The sequence below is a fragment of the Ostrea edulis genome, chromosome 10, assembly GCF_947568905.1.
Source record: "Ostrea edulis chromosome 10, xbOstEdul1.1, whole genome shotgun sequence".
NCBI classification, from domain to species: Eukaryota; Metazoa; Mollusca; class Bivalvia; order Ostreida; family Ostreidae; genus Ostrea; species Ostrea edulis.
Genome location: NC_079173.1, coordinates 20,368,554 through 20,394,539, shown reverse-complemented (window position 1 = coordinate 20,394,539; position 25,986 = coordinate 20,368,554). Strand labels below are relative to the sequence as shown.

Here is a 25,986-nt window from a genome sequence, read left to right as displayed (position 1 = left end):
TGTAGACTGGAAATAAATAATGGCCCTCTAGCACTTAGAATATGGAAAAATTCATTATTATATGATTTGAGAGCTTAAAAGAACATAATATGCAGTTGATTTGAAAGTTATAAATTGTCATTATTGAACAGCCGTAAGATTATCAAAATTAGGGTTTACACATGTCAAAGGAAGAAATATACATTTATAAATGCACAGTGTATATGAGATTTAACAAGAACCCAACTACGATGTGTGTTAAAAATAAAAACCTTCCCAATTCATTATAAACAAAGAAAGGATCCAAGTTTAAAGCTTAATAGAATACATGAGAAAACACAAATTTCAATAACAATGTATTACGGCATTTCATTTTGGTCAATAACCTAAAAAAAACAATTGGATTCTAAAAATTGACCCGAATTCCATTTCTTCTATTAATGACCTATGTGCCGGTAGCTGTGCTATATAAAGGAGGAAGAAGAATTTGGTGATCGAATTTTCTCCACGGGATGCATGCCCTTTCAGGTAATACTACAGCAAATTTAACGAGTTTCAAATTTTTGCCCCATGCAGAATGTATCATGAAATGGATTCCAATCAGAGACAATGATTATAAGCCATACTGTTTTATCTTTGCAGCAATGTTTGAGTGTTGTGTCGAATTTGCACGCAGTTGGAGATTTGTCGAACTCTCATCACTTCTCAAGGTCATCGACAACTGTTCCCACTTCAGTAACGCCACGTCCTGTAGTGAGGGACACTGCATCCCCTACTGTTTACACCAGTTCAATAACCACAGGTATCGGGTATGATTATTCATTCACAACACTGAAAAAAAAAGAGAGAGAGAGAGAGAGAGAGAGAGAGAGAGAGAGAGAGAGAGAGAGAGAGAGCACAAAAAATTACCAGTGACATGAACAACATGTTCATCTATCCAATTGTTCTGCTATGTAACACAGTTATGTCAAACATTCGGGACGACCTGTTCCTTAGTCATTAATTTAGTTTGTTTGTATATATAAGTGTGGGGTGGATGTCTTACACACTGTTTTATTGATTGGAAAAACAATTTTTATCTGAATTTGGTTCATCTTTAGTAAACAGGAATACTTTTCATGCAAACACTACAAAACCCCAGTACACGTCTCGAACAAACTTCACCCTTTTTCCTCCGAATACTACAACTCTCGTTGGCATGCAGAGCAGAGCATCGACTTCATCTCCAATTAGGAAACCTACCGGAATCACGAATCATTTAGCAATGGTTAACAAATCAACAACGTCTTTGCCAAACTCAACCGATGTCCCAACAGGAATGCCGGGGAGAAGCACACACTCTTCCTGTAAGGATATATATTATAGATTGTTATTCAGAATTTGAGAATTTTATCAATATGTAGAGAAAATAAAGATTTCAAACTACTACATGTATGTACATTTCGTACAACTAATCACCGACTCTCTGTTAAATCTGGAAGGTGGCAAAACATTGAAATATTTGAACGACAATGTACATTATGCAGATTCGTGAATCTTTACAAATAGAAATAAACATATTCACTCTGGCTAAACATTACCAAACCCAATACTCGTAGATTTAGACATTTCTTATGTAATGAAACAAAAATCTATTTTAAGGAAATTGTTTGCTTTCATTCGCATTGTAAATAAAACTATGTCCTTCTGGTTTATTTTACCAATATATATATGAATGTGTTAACCATTAATCTGTACTCTGCATCATGATAACCGTCTAAGTTAGGACTATCGTACTATCATCATGTCCCTGCAATTTAAACTACCCATTTATCTATTATATTTCTGTACATATCGATAGAGAGATATACACTCGGTTAATATATATTCACCAACGTTTTCTTTGGTAAGACCAATCATCCAGTGCACATGTGGGTACCACTTCAGTGAATTCAACTGTTGGTACAACACTTAAGGCTATGGAATTGACTCTCTCTCTCTCTCTCTCTCTCTCTCTCTCTCTCTCTCTGCTATAACATTACGACCATATATTTATGGATACATTGATTATTTACTCTACTCCTAGGACATTTATGAATGGAATCTTTTAAAGGAATGAATTTTATGCTGTGATTCTTTAGATTTGAAATACTAGTACAATGTTGTTGTTGGTTTTTTTTTTGGGGGGGGGTCAAATTTGTAACAGAAACAAAAGAAACCAAACGTATATTACAGAAACGAGGTTTAATCTTATTGTTTATCTTTTTAACTTAAAATGTTTCTACTTGTATTTTATTTACATCGAAGGTGCTTCCTCAGTTAACAGGATAAGATACTCATTTAATCCTTCCAGCTCGTCAGCCAACATCTTGGATGCACACTACATCTTTCCCATCAAGCAGTACAAGGGTAATCTCCCCTGTACAATCCACTGGTAATACGACTGCAACGGCAAATCTGACTCACAAATCAACGACATCCTCATCTACTGTGAATTCAAAGGTTACAGGTACATTTTAGAAGAATTTTAAAAAGTACTGCATGTCCAATAATATGTTATTAAAGATTAGTTATACATTGATTTCCGAAGTAGTGACTATTTTCTTACATTTAAAAATAAAACTATATATTTATTATGCATGTACGTATACCTCAGTGTGTTTTGTCGTACACAAAGAGAAGACAATAAACGACTGATTTATGCCATGGGATATATTTCATTTTTTGAAAAAAGGGCATCATTTTTTTTTTATATTTACATTGTACGTTCGTTTGTTGGAATTCCCAACTTTAAAAAAACTTACTATATTTGTTACTTGTAAGATTCATACTTGCGTTATTTACAACTGTAGCGCGTTTATGAGGAAATGACTATCGATATACTAGTAATTTGTAAAGATATCAAAGGCAAAATATTGGAAATGTAAATATTCTGTGTTATTATTCATATGCCTATCAATGGAGTATTTAACAATTTTCCGTCTATTTCCGATTTTCTTCGAGCATGTAACAATTAAACATTTCACCAGTCAATATCATATATCCATATTATTTATATTTTGGTAAGACTCTAATAATGAAATTAACAATAATCTTTTTCAAAAGCTTTTTGCGCAATATCAACTATGGTGTTACTTTTCCATTGTAATATTCATTGTTACGTCATAATAAGTTTCTGTATGTAGGCTTGCGTTACGTTGCTATCATAAATAAACACGACTAAAGAAGATCGGTAACACGATTGAAATATTTCAAGAAAGTGTTAGAGTTAGAGTGTGTGTGTGTCTGTATGTGTGTGTGTGTGTGTGTGTGTGTGTGTGTGTGTGTGTGTGTGTGTGTGTGTGTGTGTGTGTGTGTCTGTGTGTCTAGGTGTAGGAAATAATTATAAAGTTTCACCTCAGTTAACATCAGAATTCTCATGTATCCCTACAGAACCTCAGTTAACACCAGAATTCTCATGTATCCCTACAGAACCTCAGTTAACACCAGAATTCTCATGTATCCCTACAGAACCTCAGTTAACACCAGAATTCTCATGTATCCCTACAGAACCTCAGTTAACACCAGAATTCTCATGTATCCCTACAGAACCTCAGTTAACACCAGAATTCTCATGTATCCCTACAGAACCTCAGTTAACACCAGAATTCTCATGTATCCCTACAGAACCTCAGTTAACACCAGAATTCTCATGTATCCCTACAGAACCTCAGTTAACACCAGAATTCTCATGTATCCCTACAGAACCTCAGTTAACACCAGAATTCTCATGTATCCCTACAGAACCTCAGTTAACACCAGAATTCTCATGTATCCCTACAGAACCTCAGTTAACACCAGAATTCTCATGTATCCCTACAGAACCTCAGTTAACACCAGAATTCTCATGTATCCCTACAGAACCTCAGTTAACATCAGAATTCTCATGTATCCCTACAGAACCTCAGTTAACATCAGAATTCTCATGTATCCCTACAGAACCTCAGTTAACACCAGAATTCTCATGTATCCCTACAGAACCTCAGTTAACACCAGAATTCTCATGTATCCCTACAGAACCTCAGTTAACACCAGAATTCTCATGTATCCCTACAGAACCTCAGTTAACACCAGAATTCTCATGTATCCCTACAGAACCTCAGTTAACACCAGAATTCTCATGTATCCCTACAGAACCTCAGTTAACATCAGAATTCTCATGTATCCCTACAGAACCTCAGTTAACATCAGAATTCTCATGTATCCCTACAGAACCTCAGTTAACATCAGAATTCTCATGTATCCCTACAGAACCTCAGTTAACACCAGAATTCTCATGTATCCCTACAGAACCTCAGTTAACATCAGAATTCTCATGTATCCCTACAGAACCTCAGTTAACACCAGAATTCTCATGTATCCCTACAGAACCTCAGTTAACATCAGAATTCTCATGTATCCCTACAGAACCTCAGTTAACATCAGAATTCTCATGTATCCCTACAGAACCTCAGTTAACATCAGAATTCTCATGTATCCCTACAGAACCTCAGTTAACACCAGAATTCTCATGTATCCCTACAGAACCTCAGTTAACACCAGAATTCTCATGTATCCCTACAGAACCTCAGTTAACATCAGAATTCTCATGTATCCCTACAGAACCTCAGTTAACATCAGAATTCTCATGTATCCCTACAGAACCTCAGTTAACATCAGAATTCTCATGTATCCCTACAGAACCTCAGTTAACACCAGAATTCTCATGTATCCCTACAGAACCTCAGTTAACATCAGAATTCTCATGTATCCCTACAGAACCTCAGTTAACATCAGAATTCTCATGTATCCCTACAGAACCTCAGTTAACACCAGAATTCTCATGTATCCCTACAGAACCTCAGTTAACACCAGAATTCTCATGTATCCCTACAGAACCTCAGTTAACATCAGAATTCTCATGTATCCCTACAGAACCTCAGTTAACACCAGAATTCTCATGTATCCCTACAGAACCTCAGTTAACGTCAGAATTCTCATGTATCCCTACAGAACCTCAGTTAACACCAGAATTCTCATGTATCCCTACAGAACCTCAGTTAACATCAGAATTCTCATGTATCCCTACAGAACCTCAGTTAACATCAGAATTCTCATGTATCCCTACAGAACCTCAGTTAACATCAGAATTCTCATGTATCCCTACAGAACCTCAGTTAACATCAGAATTCTCATGTATCCCTACAGAACCTCAGTTAACATCAGAATTCTCATCTACAGAACCTCAGTTAACACCAGAATTCTCATGTATCCCTACAGAACCTCAGTTAACACCAGAATTCTCATGTATCCCTACAGAACCTCAGTTAACATCAGAATTCTCATGTATCCCTACAGAACCTCAGTTAACATCAGAATTCTCATGTATCCCTACAGAACCTCAGTTAACACCAGAATTCTCATGTATCCCTACAGAACCTCAGTCGCCACCTTCATCACCTGCCTCACTTTTCCCACCCGACTCTAAAGTCATCATCGGCAGAAAGAAGCGGTTCATAGCATGTCACCAGTGTTGTATTGGAGATTTCTGCAATGATATTTGTAAACATGATGGTAATGTAACATCCTCTTGATTGTCCGTCTTACCAGTATATGCACACCTGTAATATTTTCATTTTTGTAATTTTTTCATGTAAATTAAGAAATCATTACGTCATAGGCCTTAATATGCAAAACAACAATTTTATTGGATTATGTAATGAAGGAATACAACTTATTGTAATCGGTAATGAATGCGGGGTCCAAGCCACCCTTGAATTCAATTCAAACCCGTCACCGTTACACAATGCGGTACATGACATTGATATTAAGCGCCGAGCATAGGCCTAAATTTGAAGCCCTTCACCGGTCTTGGTGACGTCTTCATATGAGTGAAAAATTATCGAGTGAGACGTTAAGCAACATACAATCAATCAATCAATCTAAGTTATTACATATTGTTATTTTCATATTCTACTTGATGACCAGGTTCTTTGACACCGACTCCGGACTATTTCACTGTCTCCCCACCTTCAACAACAACTGGAAGTACAACACCTGCTGCAACAGGAACACCTTCAACAACTCCAACAATTACCACAGCACCAACCACAACAACTCCAACAATTACCCCAGCACCAACCACAACAACTCCAACAATTACCCCAGCACCAACCACAACAACTCCAACAATTACCCCAGCACCAACCACAATAACTCCAACAATTACCACAACACCAACCACAATAACTCCAACAATTACCCCAGCACCAACCACAATAACTCCAACAATTACCACAACACCAACCACAACAACAGCAAAAACTAACACTACAACAACTACAACAACAACAACAACAACAAAAACTACAACACCAACCACCACAACAACAAATACTACAACAACAGCTACGACAATGACAACTACAACATTCCCTATTGCATACAAAGGTACTGGTTGTGTACAATAGTTCAGGAGGAAAACTGTTAGAATCCTACCCATTTATCTAAACCAATCTTCTAGTGCTCGTTTTCATTTACTGTTTCCTTCTTTGATTCCAGGTTTATCTGGAAAGGAGTTTTTACTAGCTTTCTCTAAACACCAAAATCATGAAAATGCAGACAACATATCCTTAGTGGTAACCTCCCCTGATAACGGAAAAATCAGTATTTACTCATCATACACCAAATCGTTCATCAATATGACCTTGACAAAGGGAAGAAACACCATATTTTTAGATCCATCTGTTGCTACCTCTATACCCTGGAATGAACATAAAGGCCTTCACATCTCCTCTGATGTTAACATATCCGTTACTGTTATGGAGTATAAAAATGACAGTGATACTGCTTTTTCGCTGATACCTATTTCTGATCTATCAAACCGTTATGTGGCGGTAACAGCCAAAGGAACAAAGGAAACCCCGTCTTTTATTACCGTTGTAGGACTGCACAATGGTACAGACGTCAGATTTAACCTCCGTATAAAAGGTCAGAATAAGTATGTCTATATAAGTCCATGGAGAAACTACCGATATGAAAATGGTGAAAGCTTCAATGTTACTCTTAACCAATATGAAACATTTCAACTGGAGGTAAATGGTTCTGATTTGACGGGAACAATCATAGACAGTACTGGAGCGGTTGCTGTTTTTTCGGGAGCAGAGGCGGCAGTAATTCCATCAACAATATGTAACTTACACTGCGAATCCCAAACAGTTACACAAATGATACCACCTACAAATGCCTTAGGTACCGACTTTATAATTCCAAAGCTGGAAGAAAGAAATAAGTTTGTTTACAAAATCATTTCTTCTGAGGATGCAACACAGGTAATTGTTGATGAACAAACGGTTACACTTCCCACAGCAGGATCTTTCAGTGAGTTTGAAACCGAAAACAAGCCAGTTAATATTTCAAGCAATAAGCCCATTCTTGTGGTCCAGATGGCGGAAACAATGAGGTCTGAAAAGGGGAACGCCAGTGGAGCAATGATAGTTATTCCTGCCATTCAACAATACCAAAGTGATTATCACTTTAGCACTCCCGAAGACTATAGAAATTATATATCCATCATTACCAAGGCAGGCGAAGAAATGGCGATTTTGATTGATGGAATGCAATATAGTCAATATAATGCAACCAAAGAAAAAATTAGCTTACATGGACAGCCATTCACCGTCATAAACATTCCTCTCCATCAACCTGGATCGCATGATATACAAAACATTCAAGGAGATCCATTTGGATTAATAACGTATGGATTTAATATTTCTCAAGGATACGGATATCCAGTTGGTCTAAAACTGACCCATCAATGACCGTACTGCATTCTAAAATATCTATATTACCAGTGTTTTTATCTTTAATAATTGTAATGATACTGTTGTGCACAATACGCGTATGGACGCAGATAAATATAGCATGGCTATTTCAGCGATTGGGAATTCCCACAGAAATGAAAGCAGAATGTAAATATAAGAAATAAACTTTATTTTTCAAAATACATAAGGGTATGAACTGCTAAGCGTCACGCCAGCATACTTAATTCCTTTTCAACTAAACTTGGCACGACACATTCTTGAATAAAAGGGATCCGTTTATTTTTGTTTTAATTTTCAAATGGATAGCCATCTTAAATTTAATGTTATTCTTGTGGTTGTGTTGGTATGATTCTGTTCAAAATATGACTCTTGTGCAAAAATGGAGACATTATTGTTTTGTCAACGTCTGCCTTCTGCATGCGCAACCGAATTTCAAAACTTCATTTGATAAAAATACCAACCCGCAATTCAAGAAATCCGTTAACGGCTGTTTCCAAGTTTTATTTTAGCTGTAACAAATGATACTGTATAGCGGGTTTTTTCGCGGGATGATAGATTTGGCTTATTTTAGAGGTTAGGTAGTTTTCCGCCAAAATTTCACTCGCCAAATTCGCAAGATAACTCGTCCTTGTCCGCCAAAATTATTCTGCGAAAATTATTACCATACTTTTAAACAAGCAAATCGCGGAAAAACTGCTATTATGTTATCTTTTGTTTCATTTTGCCAAAATTAAATTCTTAATTACAATTGTATAAAAATGTACGTAACTAACATCCAAGGAATTCAGATTAAAGACAAAGCACGTACAATATAAAAACAAAATGAATTGGAGAGAGAGATACCATAACTTAGCCAAAGGATATGTTCACATCTTGAATATCAAAGAAATGCATATCAAACACTAAGGGTGCAAAAACTAAGTAAGACTTCTGTCAAAATATGAAACCTCTTGAGTTGATCTAATTAAATATACTTTGGTCCTAGGTCCTACCTTTCTAGTTTTAAAATGACGTTGCAATTCGCTGAAAAATTCAAAAAATGGTTTGTTATTAAATCAATATCTTCCCAAAAAAAAAAAGGTTGTTAAATACACACCATAATAGTATATAAGATTTATTTTAACTGTGAGGCGTTGAAAAGCAACTTTTATAAAGTTCCATTTCAGAATATGTCAACAAATTGTAAGATTGTTTTTAGATTCAGTTTATGTTAAGCTGTATGAACGTTGCTGGTCTTTCCTATATGTTGAACCTTAGATCTGAATTTAATTGACTTTAATTTTACTAAAATCCATCAACTTTTAAGTACAAGATATCGTACAGGATAGGAAAAATAAAAATGAAATGATACACAGTCAGAGAGGTTGATTTAAGTACGATTGCCTCCAACGCAAATGAACGTAGACGTTAAAATCCAGCACGTTCTATGCACTCAAAAGCAGTGGCCGACTATGTGATTGAAGATCAAAATAAATATGGTCGTATTCCCACGGATTAGATTGTATGCCTCCAATGTGTCTATATTCTGATCGACGTTATAGAAGATATCAACAATGAAATTTAGAAGACGGTCTGCTAGAAAAAACGGTAGGTTAAAGTCTGGAAACAACATGAAATGATTTCATTGGCGAATTTAGGATAACGGATTCTAATATTTTGAATTTCGAATTTTGATTAAGATGAAATATTATTACATATTACCACATGCATAGATCGTACTTTGACTGTACGTTTTGATTTCAACCTTGTTTGCCGTGATTGCAGATACACTATGTATTCTTTTGATACTGGAAGTCGTCTCACATGAACTGGGTAGGTAGTCTTACATTAGATATACTCTAATAAACAACCGCTTTCGATTCGTTTCTACAACTATCTGAGTTTTTGTGTGTTATTATAGTTCTGTCACTGATGTGTTTATCCTGTAATGAGTCCATTCAGCCTCGACATTGTCATAGCATAGCGTATTGTGCGGAAGACGAGGTATGTGCAAAATGTTTCATAGCTCATCAATCATCAATTCTCAGAAATCCCCAAAAAGGTGTATTCACATGCATGACATATTATTTTGGTCATTATCTTACTTGATGAAAAGTGAAGATAACGAACAGTGATCAATGAAAGGTGAAGATAACGAACAGTGATCAATCTCATAACTCCTATAAAGAATACAAATAGAGAGTTGGGCAAACACGGACCCTTGGGTATACCAAAAGTCAGAGATAATATAATCCATTGTCCTCTGATAATTTTATTCAACCGTCAAACTACTTTGGCAGCTATTGTAGAAATGTATCCACTACAGTGCAAGTCGACTGATTGAGGGGATTGCTAACTCAGTTGCAATATTTCGCCATGATTATAAACTTACTTGACAATGATTGTCAAAAATTACCTTCTTGAGAATCAATGTCCACTAGTTTCTAGTTACAGAATGAAAGTAGAAATTAGTCCCATTCCCTAGGATTTACATTATATACCAAATAATCAATATAAAAAAGTATCAGTTTATTTTAAAATTTTCGACTTACTTACGTCTGCATGATTCTTAGATGGAATAACACTTGATTCTTGGGTTAGTCTTTGCGGCAAAGTAATTCTGGTTCCAACAAAAAGGTCTTGTGAAATTTGAAAGCCCTATCAATAAGAGTTCAAAAGTTATGGTCCAGGTTGAAGTGTTTCAAAAGTAGGTCAAACTCTAAGATGAAGGTTTTCCTGGTACCAAAAGGGAAAGTCTTGTCACAGGGAATAGACATTTGAAAGACTAACCATTTTTTTTCATTGACATAAAACAATATTGCTACAACAAAAAGTGGAAACGAAGGAAATAAATAAATTCTGAATTTTTTTCATTTCAGGACATCACATTGTCCTTAGGTTCTTAGATATCTTATTGTAAATAAATAGGCCTATTAATGACAAACTAACAACTCAATTGGAGACAAACGGGATGGTTTCTGCTTCTCTATCGTCATCTTCCCATATTTATATAGCAATATTCCATTATCACCTGCATATGATGTTAATATCTCTCAACTGATACGATACGCAAGAATTAGTTCAGCGTATGGTAAGTTTTTAAATTGAGACAGGCTACTGACAAGTTGATATTACAGGGATTACAAGAGTATCGTTTAAATTCAGTATATCGGAAATTCTATGGTCGTTATAACGATCTAGTTCGTCAATACCAACTTGTCATTGTGTCAAATGCTGTCTGACGTGTTTCATACCAATTGTTAAGCCGTTCTTGGCACACTGATTTTGACTGCGGATAACTCTGTTTACTTTATCAAGATATAGATCTCACGGCGGATGGGACCAGTTGACAGGCGATGCTTACTCCTTTTAGGCAACTGATCCCACCTCTGGTATATCCATGGATCCGTTTTTAACGGGTCCAACTATCTATTTTATATTCCTTATAAGAGTTATGAGATTGATCACCGTTATTTTTCATCATCTTTTCATTGTGCGATCATATGTTAACCTAGTTAATACGATATAAGGATTATTCATAAAATGAAATGAAGAAATAGAGTTGAATTTTCAATCTCATATTCTTCTTTGAACGGAAATCAATTCATTTAGAAAAATAACACATGACGATGTTTCCAACTTTGAATCTGTTCTGCGAGATATTAGCGTAATATTTTACGCCGTTTGATCGAGGCATTCTTAGACAAAAATCTGATAAAGTTTTGCATCAATATTTCTCTATTGATAACTAGATAAACAGAAAAGGAAATAAAATAAAAAATGTAGTTTATTTCGTATCATTTGATGACTTTATTAAAGAAATTATATACACACGTATAAATCATTTATCATTATCCGTATTTAGAAGTCATGTCCTGCATGGCGATGTTATTTTAGAATTATCAACATAATTTTGGAACCAGTTTGAATCCTCATATCATCGTCAATTGTCGGATTCGGCATAAAATGGTGCCCCGTGTCAGACACACAAAAGACCGTCGTGATATTCGATAAAAGAGAAGGTTTACCGGTATTATTAGCCGTCATGACAACCAAACTTCCACAAACCGTTACCTCATCTAACCGTAAAGCCAATACTAGGCTTGGGTATCGCCGTTCCGCTAAACAAAGAAATAATCATCAATCCGTCAAGATTACAGTTAAATGATTCAGTTACCATCCGATCTCTAAGTCGTCAATTCACAACACCTGGAGTTCTTTCATACTGTGTTTCGCAAATTTTATGGTGGTTATGATGATCAAGTTTACCGAAACAACCTACAATTGGGTCAAATGCTGTCTGGTGTGTTCCATATCGAACGTTAGGCCGCTCTTGGTACGCTGATTTGACTACGGGTTACTCCGTTTACCTCAAGATACGGCAGGTATGACCGGACAACAGGGGATGCTTACTCCTCCTATGCCCCTGATCCCACCTCTGGTATATCCAGGGTTCTGTGTTTGCCCAAATCTCTATATTGCATTCCTTAAAGGAGTTATGAAATTGATCACTATTCGTTATCTTCACCTTTCATATATCATACTGATTTTAACTACGGATTACTCCGTTAACCTGATCAAGATATAGAGTATATGGCTGATATGAGTAATCGGCAGGAGATGTCTACTCCTCCTAAGCTCCTGATCCCACCTTTGATATGTCCAGAGGTCTGTCATCGTCGCAAGCCAAGGCTGAAACGTACGTTCCTCTTCCGTTTCACTCGTGGCTCTCTGCGTGACAATTTCTTCGTTTCTCATAAATATGCATGACGAGAATGACGTAATCCGTTATCAATAGAAGTAAAGCAACTATAATGGATGTGGCAATGGAAATGTGTTCTTTTTGCACCGAAATTATAGTAAACAAAAGTCCTACAGATCGATGACATCTGAACAGTTTCGCGGTTTATTTCTTGTATATGTCCACTTGTTCCAATAGATGGGAAGGGGGTGTAATTACCAATACACAGCACTCGTCGTCATTAGTCTCCGAATATTTCATTAGAAACACCCGGTAGTATAAAGACTTCTCACCACCTTCTTAGTGACAGAAAACATCATTATGATCCTCATGAAAGCACCTTCATAACTGCCAATGTTAAACACACGTGTACACAATGATTTTGCGTTTGTTAGTGGATGAACAAGCGTTCTGAATGGTCAGAGTAATATAACTGCATTCTATAAACAGTTTAAATCTCCGATTAAGTCTTGCTCGGAAGCTCTGCGATTGGTCGAATCACGTCATGCATATTTATGAGAAACGAAAAAATTGTAACGCAGAGAGCTATGAGTGAAAGGGAAGAGGAGCGTACGTTTCAGCCATGGTGTGCGATGATGGAGGTATATGTTTGCCTTTCTTTTAAATTTGTATCCTTTGTAGGATTTATGAGATTTATCTTCACTTGTTCATGTATATACTTCAGCGAGCTCTCAAGATTTGCAACATAGCTTCACAAACACTTTTTTGCACCTACCATGGATTCACATTTATAATTTTCGTTGTCCAGGTTTGTTTTGTTGAAAGAGTGGCGTCACTTTACGGTGTGAGATATAACACAGGATGTCTTCAGAAACCAGTTTGTTCATTTTCATTGTTTCTACTCAATGGTTTAAAGAGTTTGCAATTACACAATCAATAATAAAACTTACATAGTATAGTGTTGAAAGCAATAGTTTGAATAATGAACATTCAAAGAGTACACAATGAAGTTTGACAATTTATAGTTGAATTAATTATATTACAGACATAGATTAACATATCAAGATATGTGTGTTGATAGGTTTGTCAAAAACAGAATGAGACTCGGTACGTACACGGAAATAGCGATGGTAACTTACAAACTCCGACCTGTACAGAATGTTGTAGTACCGATCTCTGTAACGCTCAAGGGTGTGGCGAACCAGGTAAAGGATGCATTTCTACTTAATATCATAGGGGTATCTCTCTGCCAATCCTTTGCACTATAGGTATACATGTTGATATGCTGCATTCTAGTTACAGATAGTGGACAGAAGAAAAATAAAACTTTCAATAGTGTATCCCACTTTTGGTACTAAGACAGAGAAAAAGAGCATTTCCAAATAATTAATATGAATGTTACTTAAACGCTGAAAAATATCAAAAAATAAATTTGTATGATGTGTATTTTTTTTTATAAGAAAACAAAATTATATGAGTCGTGATTAACATGATTCCTCTATTCCGTATATCAATCAAATTTAGAGATTATACTGCGACCAGACGATTTCTATGTTTGAAAATTTAATTTAAATATATATGCACAGCAATTTTCGTTAAGACCTATTTATCGTTTTGGAAAATATGAGTCTAGTTCTCGAATTTTAAGAACAACCATCGTATATATTTCTATCTCGATGCTTTGGTTTTTATAGGTTATCCTCCATTAAGTGCAAGGGGGCCTATCTGTTTGAAGTGTTCCCAGCAGTTTAACAATGAAGAGTGTAGAGAAATAGCTCATTGCAGGAATTCTGAGGTAAATCTACAGTTAGGCTAGATTTTTGATAGTGCATTCATCATTGTAGAGATTTTGAGGTACATAATTTATACTTACGCTAGGTTTTTGATTTTGATTTGAACATATTTTATTGTATAAATATACAATGGGATTGGTTACAAGTTCTAGCAACTTAGACAACCTCTCTAGTTAGGTTTTTGATATTGCATTCATCATTGCAGACATTCTGAGGTAAATCATTTACACTTAGGCTAGGTTTTGGATAGTGTATTCATCATTGCAGAAATTCTGATGTAAATCTTCTACTCTTAGGCTAGGTTTTTTGATAGTGCATTCATCATTCATTGCGTCTGCTTCTAGGTGGGTAATTTTTACGTATTTATTTGTAGCTATGCTTCATTAAGGAGGAATCTGAATTTGGTGACCTGGTGTACACATCAGGTTGTATGCCGTTTCAGGTAATGGACCACTGATTCCCTTATCATAATAACGACATACCCTTGTCCAAATTATAACATGGAATATTGAATATTGCATCTACTTTACAATCAGCAATGCATAAGCATAATATCGAACACCCATGCCTTGGTGGACTTATCGAATATGCACCATTACACATATTCGTCAAAACCACATATACCGACGTCAACGCCAACAACACGTTTACTGACGACACCGCCAACAACAGCTTTACCGACAACAACAGCGCCAACAACAGATTTACCGACAACAACAGCTTTACCGACAACAGCACCAACAACAGATTTACCGACGAAAAAGACTACAGAATTAGGCTCAACTGGTATACTTGGCAAGAGGGAGCGTGCTAGAAAGAGAAGGTTTACATCGTGTGAACACTGCTGTCGTGGTGATTTGTGCAATAATGTCTGCGTACATTACAGTAAGTACACCACACTTGATAATAAGGTTAATTGAAAGAATAATCTTCATAAAGCACCAGTGATGGTGTAGCACGTTATGCAAGCAAAATCTGGAGACTCTTTCATGTATTACGATGAGTTATTGCTTCATATACGCCGAGTGAACATGTAAGCAGTAGACGTTGAATAAGATATTACTGTTCTGAAATGTTTCTTGGTTGTGGCCATAGAAACAACGCTATCCCAGTTAATGTTTCAAGCAAGCCACAGTATGGAATCTTTTCAAAACCTCAACATACGGATGAGATTTGAAATTTTTGTGTCAACTACATCATAAAATACACATTTATGGTTTCTTTTTTCAGGTCAAGTAACTCCCACGCCACACTATTTCACCGCATCTCCTGCCGCGTGATGGAAACCTTCGCATCAGAAATTGTAGCGGATGCAGTTTCTATTCAAATGAACATTTACTACTTACTTTGTAACAATTTTGATTTTTCTCTAGATTTAAGATAGTCCTTGTAAGATATTAAAAAAATGGTTTAGTTTGAATTTTAAAAAAAAAAAACTGATCCCACGGGTCCGTGTTTACCCTTCTTGTAATTCAGAATTCTTTATAGGAATGATGCTATCGATTACTGTTCGTTATTTTCTCTTTTTCTTTATCTTCTGCTTGACCCCCCCCCCCTTTCTGTCTGCTTTTTGGTTTCTTTTTACCGATCGATCACCAAAAATTATTTTACTTGCCTTTGATATATATAGATCATACTATATTTTGACTAATTTCTTCAATGAAAATATTGTTATCATACACAATGCACTATCATAACATAATGCATAACTACACTAATTTTGATAATCACATGCTCTAAAATAAATTTTGCGCGGTTCATCAATTAGAGGATATTATGTATGAGAACTAAAATTTAACAGATTATTACTGTAGGGTATTATTACAGAAGGAGGATTTTGATATTGTAGTGTAATTTTTAATGTCATTCTCCTTTCCATTTACGATTTCTTTTCAGTCACAGAAAAATATAAATTCATAAGACTGATATCGGGAATATTCTGTAATCAGTAGTTTTAACTGACAGAGGAAAAGGTGAATATAACGAACAGTGATCAATCTCATAACTCCTATAAGCAATACAAAATAGAGAGTTGGGCAAACACGGGCCCCTGTATATACCAGAAGTGGGATCAGGTGTGCCAAAGAAGAGTAAATATCCCCTGTCGATCGGTTACACCCGCCGAGAATCCTATATCTTGATCAGGTAAACGAAGTAATCCGTAGTTATATTGAGTGTGTAAAGAATGGTCTAACAATTGGTAATAAAATGTGTCCGATAGCATTTGACTCAACGGCAGTTGTACTGGTAAATTAAATCGTTATAATGACCATAAAATTTACGGAACGCTGACTTTAAACGAGACTGTTGAAATATCCTTATTATCATCTTTTATTTCGAGTTCACTTGGATATATCTAATCTACATATGAATGAAAATGATTATTATTAATAGATAAAACGTCGTCGGTACATGTATTTCTAAATGTCGAGTTGAAGGCCACAACAAGGACATTTTTCTTCTCATGCGAAAGCTTTTGAATAAATTCTGTTTTGTAAGAATATCAAAATAGGTCATGCTAATAAAGAAGCACAATTCATGTCTATGAGAATTGAAGCATACTGTGGGAAGACCTTATCACCAAAGACTAAAATGAAGATATTGTCAATGAGCCCCCCCCCCCCCCCCCCCCGCGCATCTTTTTAATATCAATTTAGGAGTACTTGAGCGTAGAAATAGAGTGGTGTATAACAAAGTAATTTTTGAATGAATGATCACAAAATATGAATAATTCATTTTTCTATTTTCATTGGAGAAGCATCTGTCTATCATATCAAAAAGTGTAATCTTTAATTCATCGTGAGGAATGGTCGTGTAAAGTGTTGAAAAGCCATACTTTCTGATATTATCGATTTGAAAAAAGTTTTATTAAAAACATATTTGAAGAAGGACCTAGTACTATTAAATGAATATTTTTCAGACTAAGGTAACATTCATTAGCAGAATTTATTCAAAAACTTCTACGTGAGAAGAAAACATCTCTCGCTGTGACCTTCAATTCGACTTTTAGATATATCGATGACGTTTTGTCTATTAACAATGATAGCTTTCATTCATATGCCGATTTGATATATCCCTGTGAGCTCGAAATAAAGGACACCACAGAGTCGTCCACTTCTGCTTCATACTTTGATATTTTATTGAAAGTAGACATTAACGGCAAACTGACAACTCAACTGTATGACAAACGGGATGATTTCAGCTTCTCCATCGTCAACTTCCCACATTTATGTAGCAATATTCCATTATCACCTGCATATGGTGTTTATATATCTCAACTGATTCGATATGCAAGAGCTTGTTCTGGGTATAGTCAGTTTTTAAATCGAGGTAAGCTACTGACAAACAAGTTGATGGTACAGGGATTTCAACAGTCTCGATTGAAGTCAGTATTTCGCAAATTCTATAGTCGTTATAACGATCTAGTTCGTCAATACAACCTCGCATTGGGTCAAATGCCGTCTGACGTGTTTCATACCGATTGTTAAGCCGCTCTTGGCAAACTGATTTGACTGCGGATAACTCCGTTTACCTGATCAGGATATATGGCTCACGGCGGGTGTGACCGGTCAACAGGGGATGCTTACTCCTCCTAGGCACCTGATCCCACCTCTGGTTTGTCCAGGGGTCCGTGTTTGCCCAACTATCTATTTTGTATTGCTTGTAGGAGTTATGAGATTGATCACTGTTCGTTATCTTCACCTTGCATTCATATAAACTTTCTACCTTATGCTGCACTTGCAGCTCTCTTTTTCAATATGAAAAGTGAAAATAACAAACAGTGATCAATCTCATAACTCCTGTAAGGAAAACTAAATAGAGAGTTGGGCAAACACGGACCCTTGGATATACCAGAGGTGGGATCAGGTGCCGAGAAGGAGGATGTATATTTGAGCCAAAATATTTCAATATTTTTGATCTATTTCTTTGGGTTTTTTTTTTAAGTTTTGCTAAATATCGAATTGTTATATCGGGTGTATTTGTAGCTCAAAGGCACATCTTAATTTCCTCCAAAGAGCAGCTACTACTTAATTAATAGACTAAAAATGGATATTGTAATTTTTTCTGGATGAGATACTCTACCTTTATATTGAAATCATTATTTGCTCTCTTTTGAAAATAATGTTCGTCGGATGGGACGTTAAAGGGTGTCCCGTACCAAGAATTACAACCCCATTGACACGTAAAATATCGTTTCCCTGATTTTCGGAAAAAGGGTAAACTCTCTGGGGTCGTCAGGGAAACTCCAACACTTATAACCAAACGTATTTCAGTTCGTTAGCCGCCCTAAAATGTCTTTGAAATTTAGCATTTTGGTGAATTTTCTCGACAAACCTTCTTGTTTTTATCTAAGTCCCATAGGAGTCCAGTCTATAATTGGTCCTCAGTACCTCTTGCTTGTCGAAAAAGGCAACTAAATGGGGCGGTCCTTCGTATGAGACCGTAAAAATATGAGGTCCCGTGTCACAGCAGGTGTGGCACAATAAGGATCCCTCCCTGTTCAAAGTTTGTAAGCGCCGAGCATAGGTCTAAATTTTGCAGCCCTTCACCAGCATTTGATTATGAGTGACAAAAACGTTAAAGAATATACAATCAATCAAACTTGCCCTCAAACGAACTGCATCAACGTCCTAAGGTCTACTATGTTCCAAGATTTAAACCCGATTGAACATTTGTGGGACGATCTAGGTAGACGTTGCTCAGCCTAAGCTACAGAATTCACAATAACTTTGAAGGGCATTGTTAAAATAGCGGCAGAGAGAAAATTCTCTGAAGGACGATTCATAGTGTCTGTCTGTCAATGACGCATCGCGTACACGCCGTTACGAACGCTAATAGTAAGCATATCCGGTAGTATGTCCAAAGTAACATTTATGACGCAACATTATTGACTTCCACTTCACACCCTCTCAATGTTTCATATCAATGAATATTAGACTTTTATCGTAAGATGATGCAACAATATATTTCTTTATTGAAATAATGAATTATCATTTAACATGGACAAGTTTACTACTGCGCTTTTAAAGTCCGTCATGATACATACAATAAAAAAATGTGTATGATGTAGAATCTCGTGTGTATATGCAATGTTAGTGAAACAAACTGTCAAGTATTTATTTACTTGATTACGTACAATGTCGAATTCTGCTAGCTAACATCTACCATTGTTGTATTACTAAAGTGATTTTCTATCAATGAAAACACCAGAAAAACACTTATAAAGACATATATTAACAACTAAATCTGATAATTTACAAAGACTAGACGTACACAATAACTAGAGTGATGCGGCCTCATAAAACGCGTCTGCTCGGATAGAGCACCCGCGGGTAAGAGAGAGAATAACACATGCGATATCATAGGACTCCAAGTTAGACCGGAAATCCTAAGATTCACGACACTACATTGCTTTGCGGTTCAGAAAAAAAAATCCTTAATGCAGTCATTAATGCAAATTAGAATAGATTTTATATCAATTAGGCAAGTCACAAAGTTCAATAACTTATGAAAAGATATGCAAGGTGAAGATAACGAATAGTGATCAATCTCATAACTCCTACAAGCAATACAAAATAGATAGTTGAGCAAACACGGACCCCTGGACACACCAGAGGTGGGATCAGGTGCCTAGGAGGAGTAAGCATCCCCTGTTGACCGGTCATACCCGCCGTGATTTTTAAAGGACTCAGTGCGTTTGGGGCCAAATTTGGCCCCTTGATCAAATTAAAAAATATCCCTCAAAGTTCTTTAATAAGGTATATGTTTTTATAAAATGATTATCATATGTCCGTTAGAAGCTTTATTTTCATATAATACATACGTAAATACAGTATAGTTTACGATAACTTTGTGCCATTTTGACGTTACTTTATGCGACGTCATGAACAAGAAGGCTGTGTCTTATTATTTTTATTTTTTGGCAAAAATAAAAGTGCATTGATACGGCACGGTATATAATAACGAGAGGGTATGTTATATACATGTACAGTGGCAGAAATGGCGAAGGTATGCACAGTGTAACGATACTTTTTGGTACATAGCGTCGTCATTCGCGCAACGCTTTGCAACCGCGTGAGGGGACTGCACCTTTTTAGGCTGATTCCGGGACCGTTTTGTTGTTGCATAGAGTACCGTATCAGTGTACTGTGATTATTATTTGAAAAGTTTAATTGACTCACTCCGATTGATTGATTGAATATTGTTTAACGTCCCTCTCGAGAATAGTTCACTCATATGGAGACGTCACCACTGCCGGTGAAGGGCTGCAAAATTTAGGCCTATGCTCGGCGCTTATGGCCATTGAACAGGGAGGGATCTTTATCGTGCCACACCTGCTGTGACACGGGACCTCGGTTTTTGCGGTCTCATCCGAAGGACCGTCTCATTTAGTCGCCTCTTACGACAAGAAAGGGGCACTGAGGACCTATTCTAACCCGGATCCCCATGGGATGACTCACTCCGAAAGTTTTCATGAATTCATGATTTGTAAATGATTCAAATGTGGCGTATGCTACGATTTGAATGACGAATTTGTGTAACGGTATTTAGTAATTGTATAGTAACCCATATTCAATTAATTTTTTATCATTCAGCACATGTTTGTGTCTTTACATTTGGATTAAATTGCATTGTTTGAATATGAATTAAATGAATATCAATTGTATACATGGTGAGTGGGTACATGAAACTATACTTATGTGTATATATACACCATATTCAACCCCCCCCCCCCCCCAAGAACACTAAAGGTGTATTCAGCGAAGACACTAAACAATGCTACATTGGATATAGTGAAAATAACATGAAATTCATTCAAAGTAATGTGAGAAGAAATATTAAAATGTCTTGAAAAAAAACACCAAAAACATTGCATTGGGATTAAGAATGTACTGCACACGTATTCAAAACTATCACAATGAAAAGAATAACTAAAAATAATATTGCGGGATTTTAAGATTCAAGATTTTAGCAAATGCACGTGTATCTATTTAAAAATATATGATAAATACTTCTTTATATACAACACATCTTTCAATGCATTGGTATTTACGCAATTGTAACAGTTTGAATTATAAATCAGTATTATCGTCTCAAACCGCGTCCGAGGTCCGCATGGGAGAGGATCGTACATTAAGACAGCCCCCCCCCCCCCCCCCCCCAACACACACACACACCTCTTGCTACATGTCTGCTTTAGTCCTGTTCAGTCAGTTTCTAATAATGAATGAAGTAGTGACAGTTTAAATTGTACAAAAGTAAATTGTCTTTTATGACAATTCACTGCCATATATAATACCGTCAGTCAAAGGTTTGTGTTATCCAGCAGTTTGTTGTCATTAACTAGTGAAAGGTTTAAATTACAATCTATACTTTTAATCCTACATATAGAGTATTGCTTATGGTTTTACATCGTAATGGTATTATTTCAGCCATTTTACGGCAGTATATATATAATAAAAAATGACTATAAAGAAAATTAATCACTGGTAATAATGTAAGTTGAAAATGGAAGAGGGATATTAAGCAATGTTCCAGTTTCATGATATTAATATTGTGATCTAGTTCTGTCCTTATTGCTTAGTGCACAGATGTAATAAATTCAATTCCAGGCCGGGGTGGTGTTCCGGTGACCCCACTTTAGATCCGCACATGATTTAGATATGCGATGTATTTTGCACACGCCAATATAAATGTTACGTCAACGGCGGATGGATGTAACGGTCTCCCTCACAGGGGCTCGGTTGTCAGATATTGAAGTTTTGTATTATTTGTTCCCGAATAATAAATTGAAGTTGTGCATGATTTGTGTCCGAATAATAAATTATATAATTAAAATCCACCACCAAAATCCGCCTTTTTCGAGGTTTTAAAAAAGGTGTATCATGTGTACATTAAAAAAAGTAAAGGGACGACACTCGCCATCTTGGATTTCTGGGGGGCCCTCGATTCACGGCTTGTTTTTAACAATTTCTACTCTCTGCCTACCGGTTTCTGGCGAGATCTACGTTGGAAAAAGATCCAACGACTTCTCCCTATCGTCTGCTTATGTCTACATGCCGTATTAAAGATCCAGTGACCCGAAACATCCTCGATACCTGCCCCTACTTATCGAAAGCAACGGAAGTTTGCATCGAGTGACACGACGCCTACCGGAGCTCTCCATATAATCACTGGGGTGTTCCGAATGTATACGATAAATCTAGAGAAGTCTAAGTTGAAATAAGCACTAATATTTAAATTGAATTTAGTAAACGAATGTTTTCCACGGAAGAACAAAGAATTCAGACAATGTCGTAGCATAGTAAGCTGTAAATAGAAAACTATATAATTTATGGGAGAGATTTTATATACCAATAACTGAATGATTCTCATTAGATTAACTTACGCACAAAGTACCACAGGGGCACATGATCAAAAGAAGACCTGTTTATCCACACATTGCTATATAAATATCAAATTGAAGGCCGATATACCATACACGTATTGTAAGTGTATTGTCGTTAACTCATCAGTGTGCGTTCGATTACACAAACACAAGTTGCAGGCCCATAGAAGGCGGGGGGGGGGGTGTCATGCAAACTTCCCCCTTCCCCCATTTCAACTTATCTTGACCAATTATATGTAAATCCACTTTTTTCCCTATCATTAAGGGAAATTGATTAAGAGTAATCTCCCTCCCCCCTTATGGGCTGTCTATCTCCTGCTTTAGCCTTTTAAGAAGAGAAATAAAAATCCCCCTCCCCCATTTAGAATCATTCTATGGGTCCGATATGCAAAACTGTACACTGTGCGCATTATTTATTTTCAAAGTTTTAAAAATGTTACAATTCAACTTAAATACGACGTGCAAGAACTTTATTCAAAATAACGAAACAAAATTCTATCATATTTTAGGCTTCTCCAAAATATCAGTAAATGTGAAAATGGAAACATCCCATTGTCAGCAGCTTAAAAGATGCAAAATGGCGAAAAGGTATGACATTTTTACGAGTACGCCCAAAGTTTAATACTTTCTCAGTCAATCTCTCTTTTTTTTTAAGATTTAGAATATATGTTTAAAATCAGCATTTCGCAAATTCTATGGCCGTTGTAACGATCTAGTTTGCCAATACAACCTATCATTGGGTCAAATGCTGTCTGACGTGTTTCATACCGATTGTTAGCTCGTTCTTGACACACTATATCCAGGGCTCCGTGTTTGCCCAATTCTCAATTTTGTGTTGCTTATAAGTGTTGTGAGATTGATCACTGTTCGTTATCTTCACCTTTCACAAGACCTTATTTTGCAAATCCTATGGTTGTTATCGCTATCTAGTTTGCCAATATAACCTATAATTGGTTCGAAAGCTGTATAATGTGTTCCATATCGATTGTTCGGATATTATTGATACACTGGTTTTGAAAACGAATTGCTCCGTTTACCTAGGGTTTACGGCGGGTGTGACCGGTTAACAAGGGATGCTCCTAGGCACCTGATCCCACATTTGGTATATCCAGAGGACCGTGATTGCCCATTCTTAGTCAATGTTCGTTATCTTCACATTCTCATATTAAATACAGCCTGTGCAAAACCATTTTCTAGATTAAAACTTGATTACCGATTTCAGGTGACAAACGAAGTTTCATCGGTTCGTATGATGATCCACATCTTCCACACCACCCTACACTGGAACGATATTTCAGGTACATCCATGGATCGTTGAAAATGTCGTATTGCAGTCGCCCAGCCAAATACTACACCCGATACAACCTGCAATATTTCAATATTTGACATTCAATAATGGTTTCGGCCAATAAAAACTTTTTAGATTGAAGTTTCTTGGTGAAGACAATACCGAAACCAAAAAAGTCATATTGACATCACACTGATATCATGCCTATTCCTTGTCTGTTTTATTTTGTTCACAGATATGCATAGAAAGTTGCAACAAATCTGAAATCGCAACACTCTTAATTTATGTGCTCTATAGCTTTCAGGAAATACTTCAATAATGTTTGGGTGTTTAAAATAGATGCTTTGCCGATGGTATATTTATGCACGAACATTTCATTTTACTCCATATCTAGATAGTCACGTGAGTGGCATTTACTTTTCCTAAATAAATCTTTGACAACTGAACTGTATTCATTGACATCACCTCACCACTATATCAAAATCCTGGATGTGTGGTCTTACATTCTGATCTAAAATCTCCCCTGTCCATCGAGTATTGATTACGGCATTCCCAAAGTAATGGCAATTTGAACAGCTTTCTCTCCACCACAATCAGCCGTTTCCCCAAAAGAAATCTGGAAGTCACCGGTTAGCATAGCAAAAGTGTAATTTTTCCCAATCACGGGCTTGTCCTGCAGATATTACAGATCAAAAACGTCATAATCAAATGAACTATAAGTACTGACTGTTTCTTACCTCACACTTCATTTTATCTGTTTATTTCTACGTTAAAGGCAAACTGACAACTCAACTGTATGACAAACGGGATGATTTCAGCTTCTCCATTGTCAACTTCCATTATTCATGTAGCAATATTCCATTATCACCTGCATATGGTGTTTATATCTCTCAACTGATTCGATACGCAAGAATTTGTTCTGCGTATATAGTCAGATTTTAAATCGAGGCAAACTACTGACAAACAAGTTGATGGTACAGGAGTTTCAACAGTCTCGATTGAAGTCAGCATTTCGCAAATTCGTTATAACAATCTAGTTCGTCAAAACAACCCATCATTGAGTCAAAATGCTGTCTGACATGTTGCATATCGATTGTTAGGCCGTTCTTGGCACACTGATTTTGACTACGGATAACTCCGTTTACCTGATCAGGATATGGGGCTCCAGACGGGTGTGACCGGTCGACTCGTGATATTTACTCCTCCTAGGCACCTCACCTCACTTCTGGTGTGTCCAGGGGTCAGTGTTTGCCCAACTATTTATTTTGTATTGCTTATACGAGTTATGAGATTGATCACTGTGCGTTATCTTAGGATGTACAGTACTTTGTATATTTAATTGCTGTGATAAAATTTAGAAATTCATTTCAAATTCAAGGATTATCTCCCTCATTCATAGCTCTGATTCTTAGACTCCTGTCCTTAGCACTCTGTTTTTCTTTTTAGTTCTTACAAGTTTATTGTTATTTCGGATTTCCAATATTTCGGCTTGAGTATTACAGAAGAGACATTATTTGTCGAAATGTGCATCTGGTGCATCAAAATTGGTACCATATAAGTTTTACATTACGACCCCTGGGTCGATGCCTCTACTCGTGGACTATTAGTCCCCGAGGGTCTCTACAGGCCAGTAGTTATTTACTTCGTTACTAGCTTCAAAATACGGATGTATATTAATTGCTGTGATAAAATTTAGAAATTCATTTCAAAATCAAGGAGTATCTCCCTCATGCATAGCTCTGATTCTTAGATGGATTAGACTCCAGTCTTTGGCACTCTGTTTTACTTTTAGTTTATTGTTATTTCGAATTTCCAATATTTCGGCTTAGGGGACATTATTTGTTGAATTGCGCATCTGATGCCTCAGTTTTCTGAGGCAGTGTGCAATGTATTTGGCATTTGGGTATGTGACATGAAGGAAGTAGTCGCAAGATGCAAACTGGACTATTGTCATCCCCGGTTGAATAAGTTTAACTATCAGCCCGGAATCGCAGAAGCAGACGTGTGTTATTATCTGGGGGAAGGGGGTCATCAAA

The 25,986-nt window shown here is 36.5% G+C and overlaps 2 protein-coding genes and 2 long non-coding RNA genes across 8 annotated transcripts in view; 2 read left to right on the top strand and 2 right to left on the bottom strand.

Moving 5' to 3' along the window:
* Window positions 1-721, bottom strand: part of LOC125665510 (uncharacterized) — a 4,827-nt gene extending 4,106 nt beyond the window's left edge. The window contains exon 1 of the long non-coding RNA XR_007366246.2: window positions 606-721. This is a non-coding gene — a long non-coding RNA (uncharacterized LOC125665510). The remainder of the gene's footprint in view (window positions 1-605) is intronic.
* The window catches only part of LOC125665507 (mucin-2-like), a 14,912-nt gene extending 6,834 nt beyond the window's left edge, over window positions 1-8,078 (top strand). For 3 of the 5 annotated variants that reach the window (XM_056152186.1, XM_056152185.1, XM_056152187.1), the window contains 7 exons: window positions 439-507; window positions 622-781; window positions 1,080-1,325; window positions 2,312-2,467; window positions 5,413-5,550; window positions 5,965-6,426; window positions 6,538-8,078. In XM_056152186.1, coding sequence (XP_056008161.1) covers window positions 439-507; window positions 622-781; window positions 1,080-1,325; window positions 2,312-2,467; window positions 5,413-5,550; window positions 5,965-6,426; window positions 6,538-7,796 — 2,490 coding nt within the window. In that variant the 3' untranslated portion in view covers window positions 7,797-8,078. The remainder of the gene's footprint in view (window positions 1-438; window positions 508-621; window positions 782-1,079; window positions 1,326-2,311; window positions 2,468-5,412; window positions 5,551-5,964; window positions 6,427-6,537) is intronic. The other 2 variants (XM_056152189.1, XM_056152188.1) reach the window with 2 other exon arrangements.
* On the bottom strand, window positions 1,184-25,986 carry LOC130051034 (uncharacterized). The gene is made up of 3 exons (XR_008799436.1): window positions 24,421-25,986; window positions 23,876-24,027; window positions 1,184-1,323 (listed from the first exon to the last, which is right to left on the bottom strand). It is a non-coding gene; the product is annotated as an uncharacterized LOC130051034 (long non-coding RNA).
* LOC125665509 (uncharacterized) lies at window positions 9,256-15,619 on the top strand. The gene is made up of 9 exons (XM_048898163.2): window positions 9,256-9,386; window positions 9,564-9,611; window positions 9,700-9,782; window positions 13,289-13,357; window positions 13,562-13,685; window positions 14,175-14,275; window positions 14,647-14,715; window positions 14,810-15,158; window positions 15,504-15,619. Exons 1-9 carry the CDS (start codon window positions 9,353-9,355, stop codon window positions 15,551-15,553), a joined length of 927 nt encoding a protein of 308 aa, XP_048754120.2. The 5' UTR covers window positions 9,256-9,352; the 3' UTR covers window positions 15,554-15,619.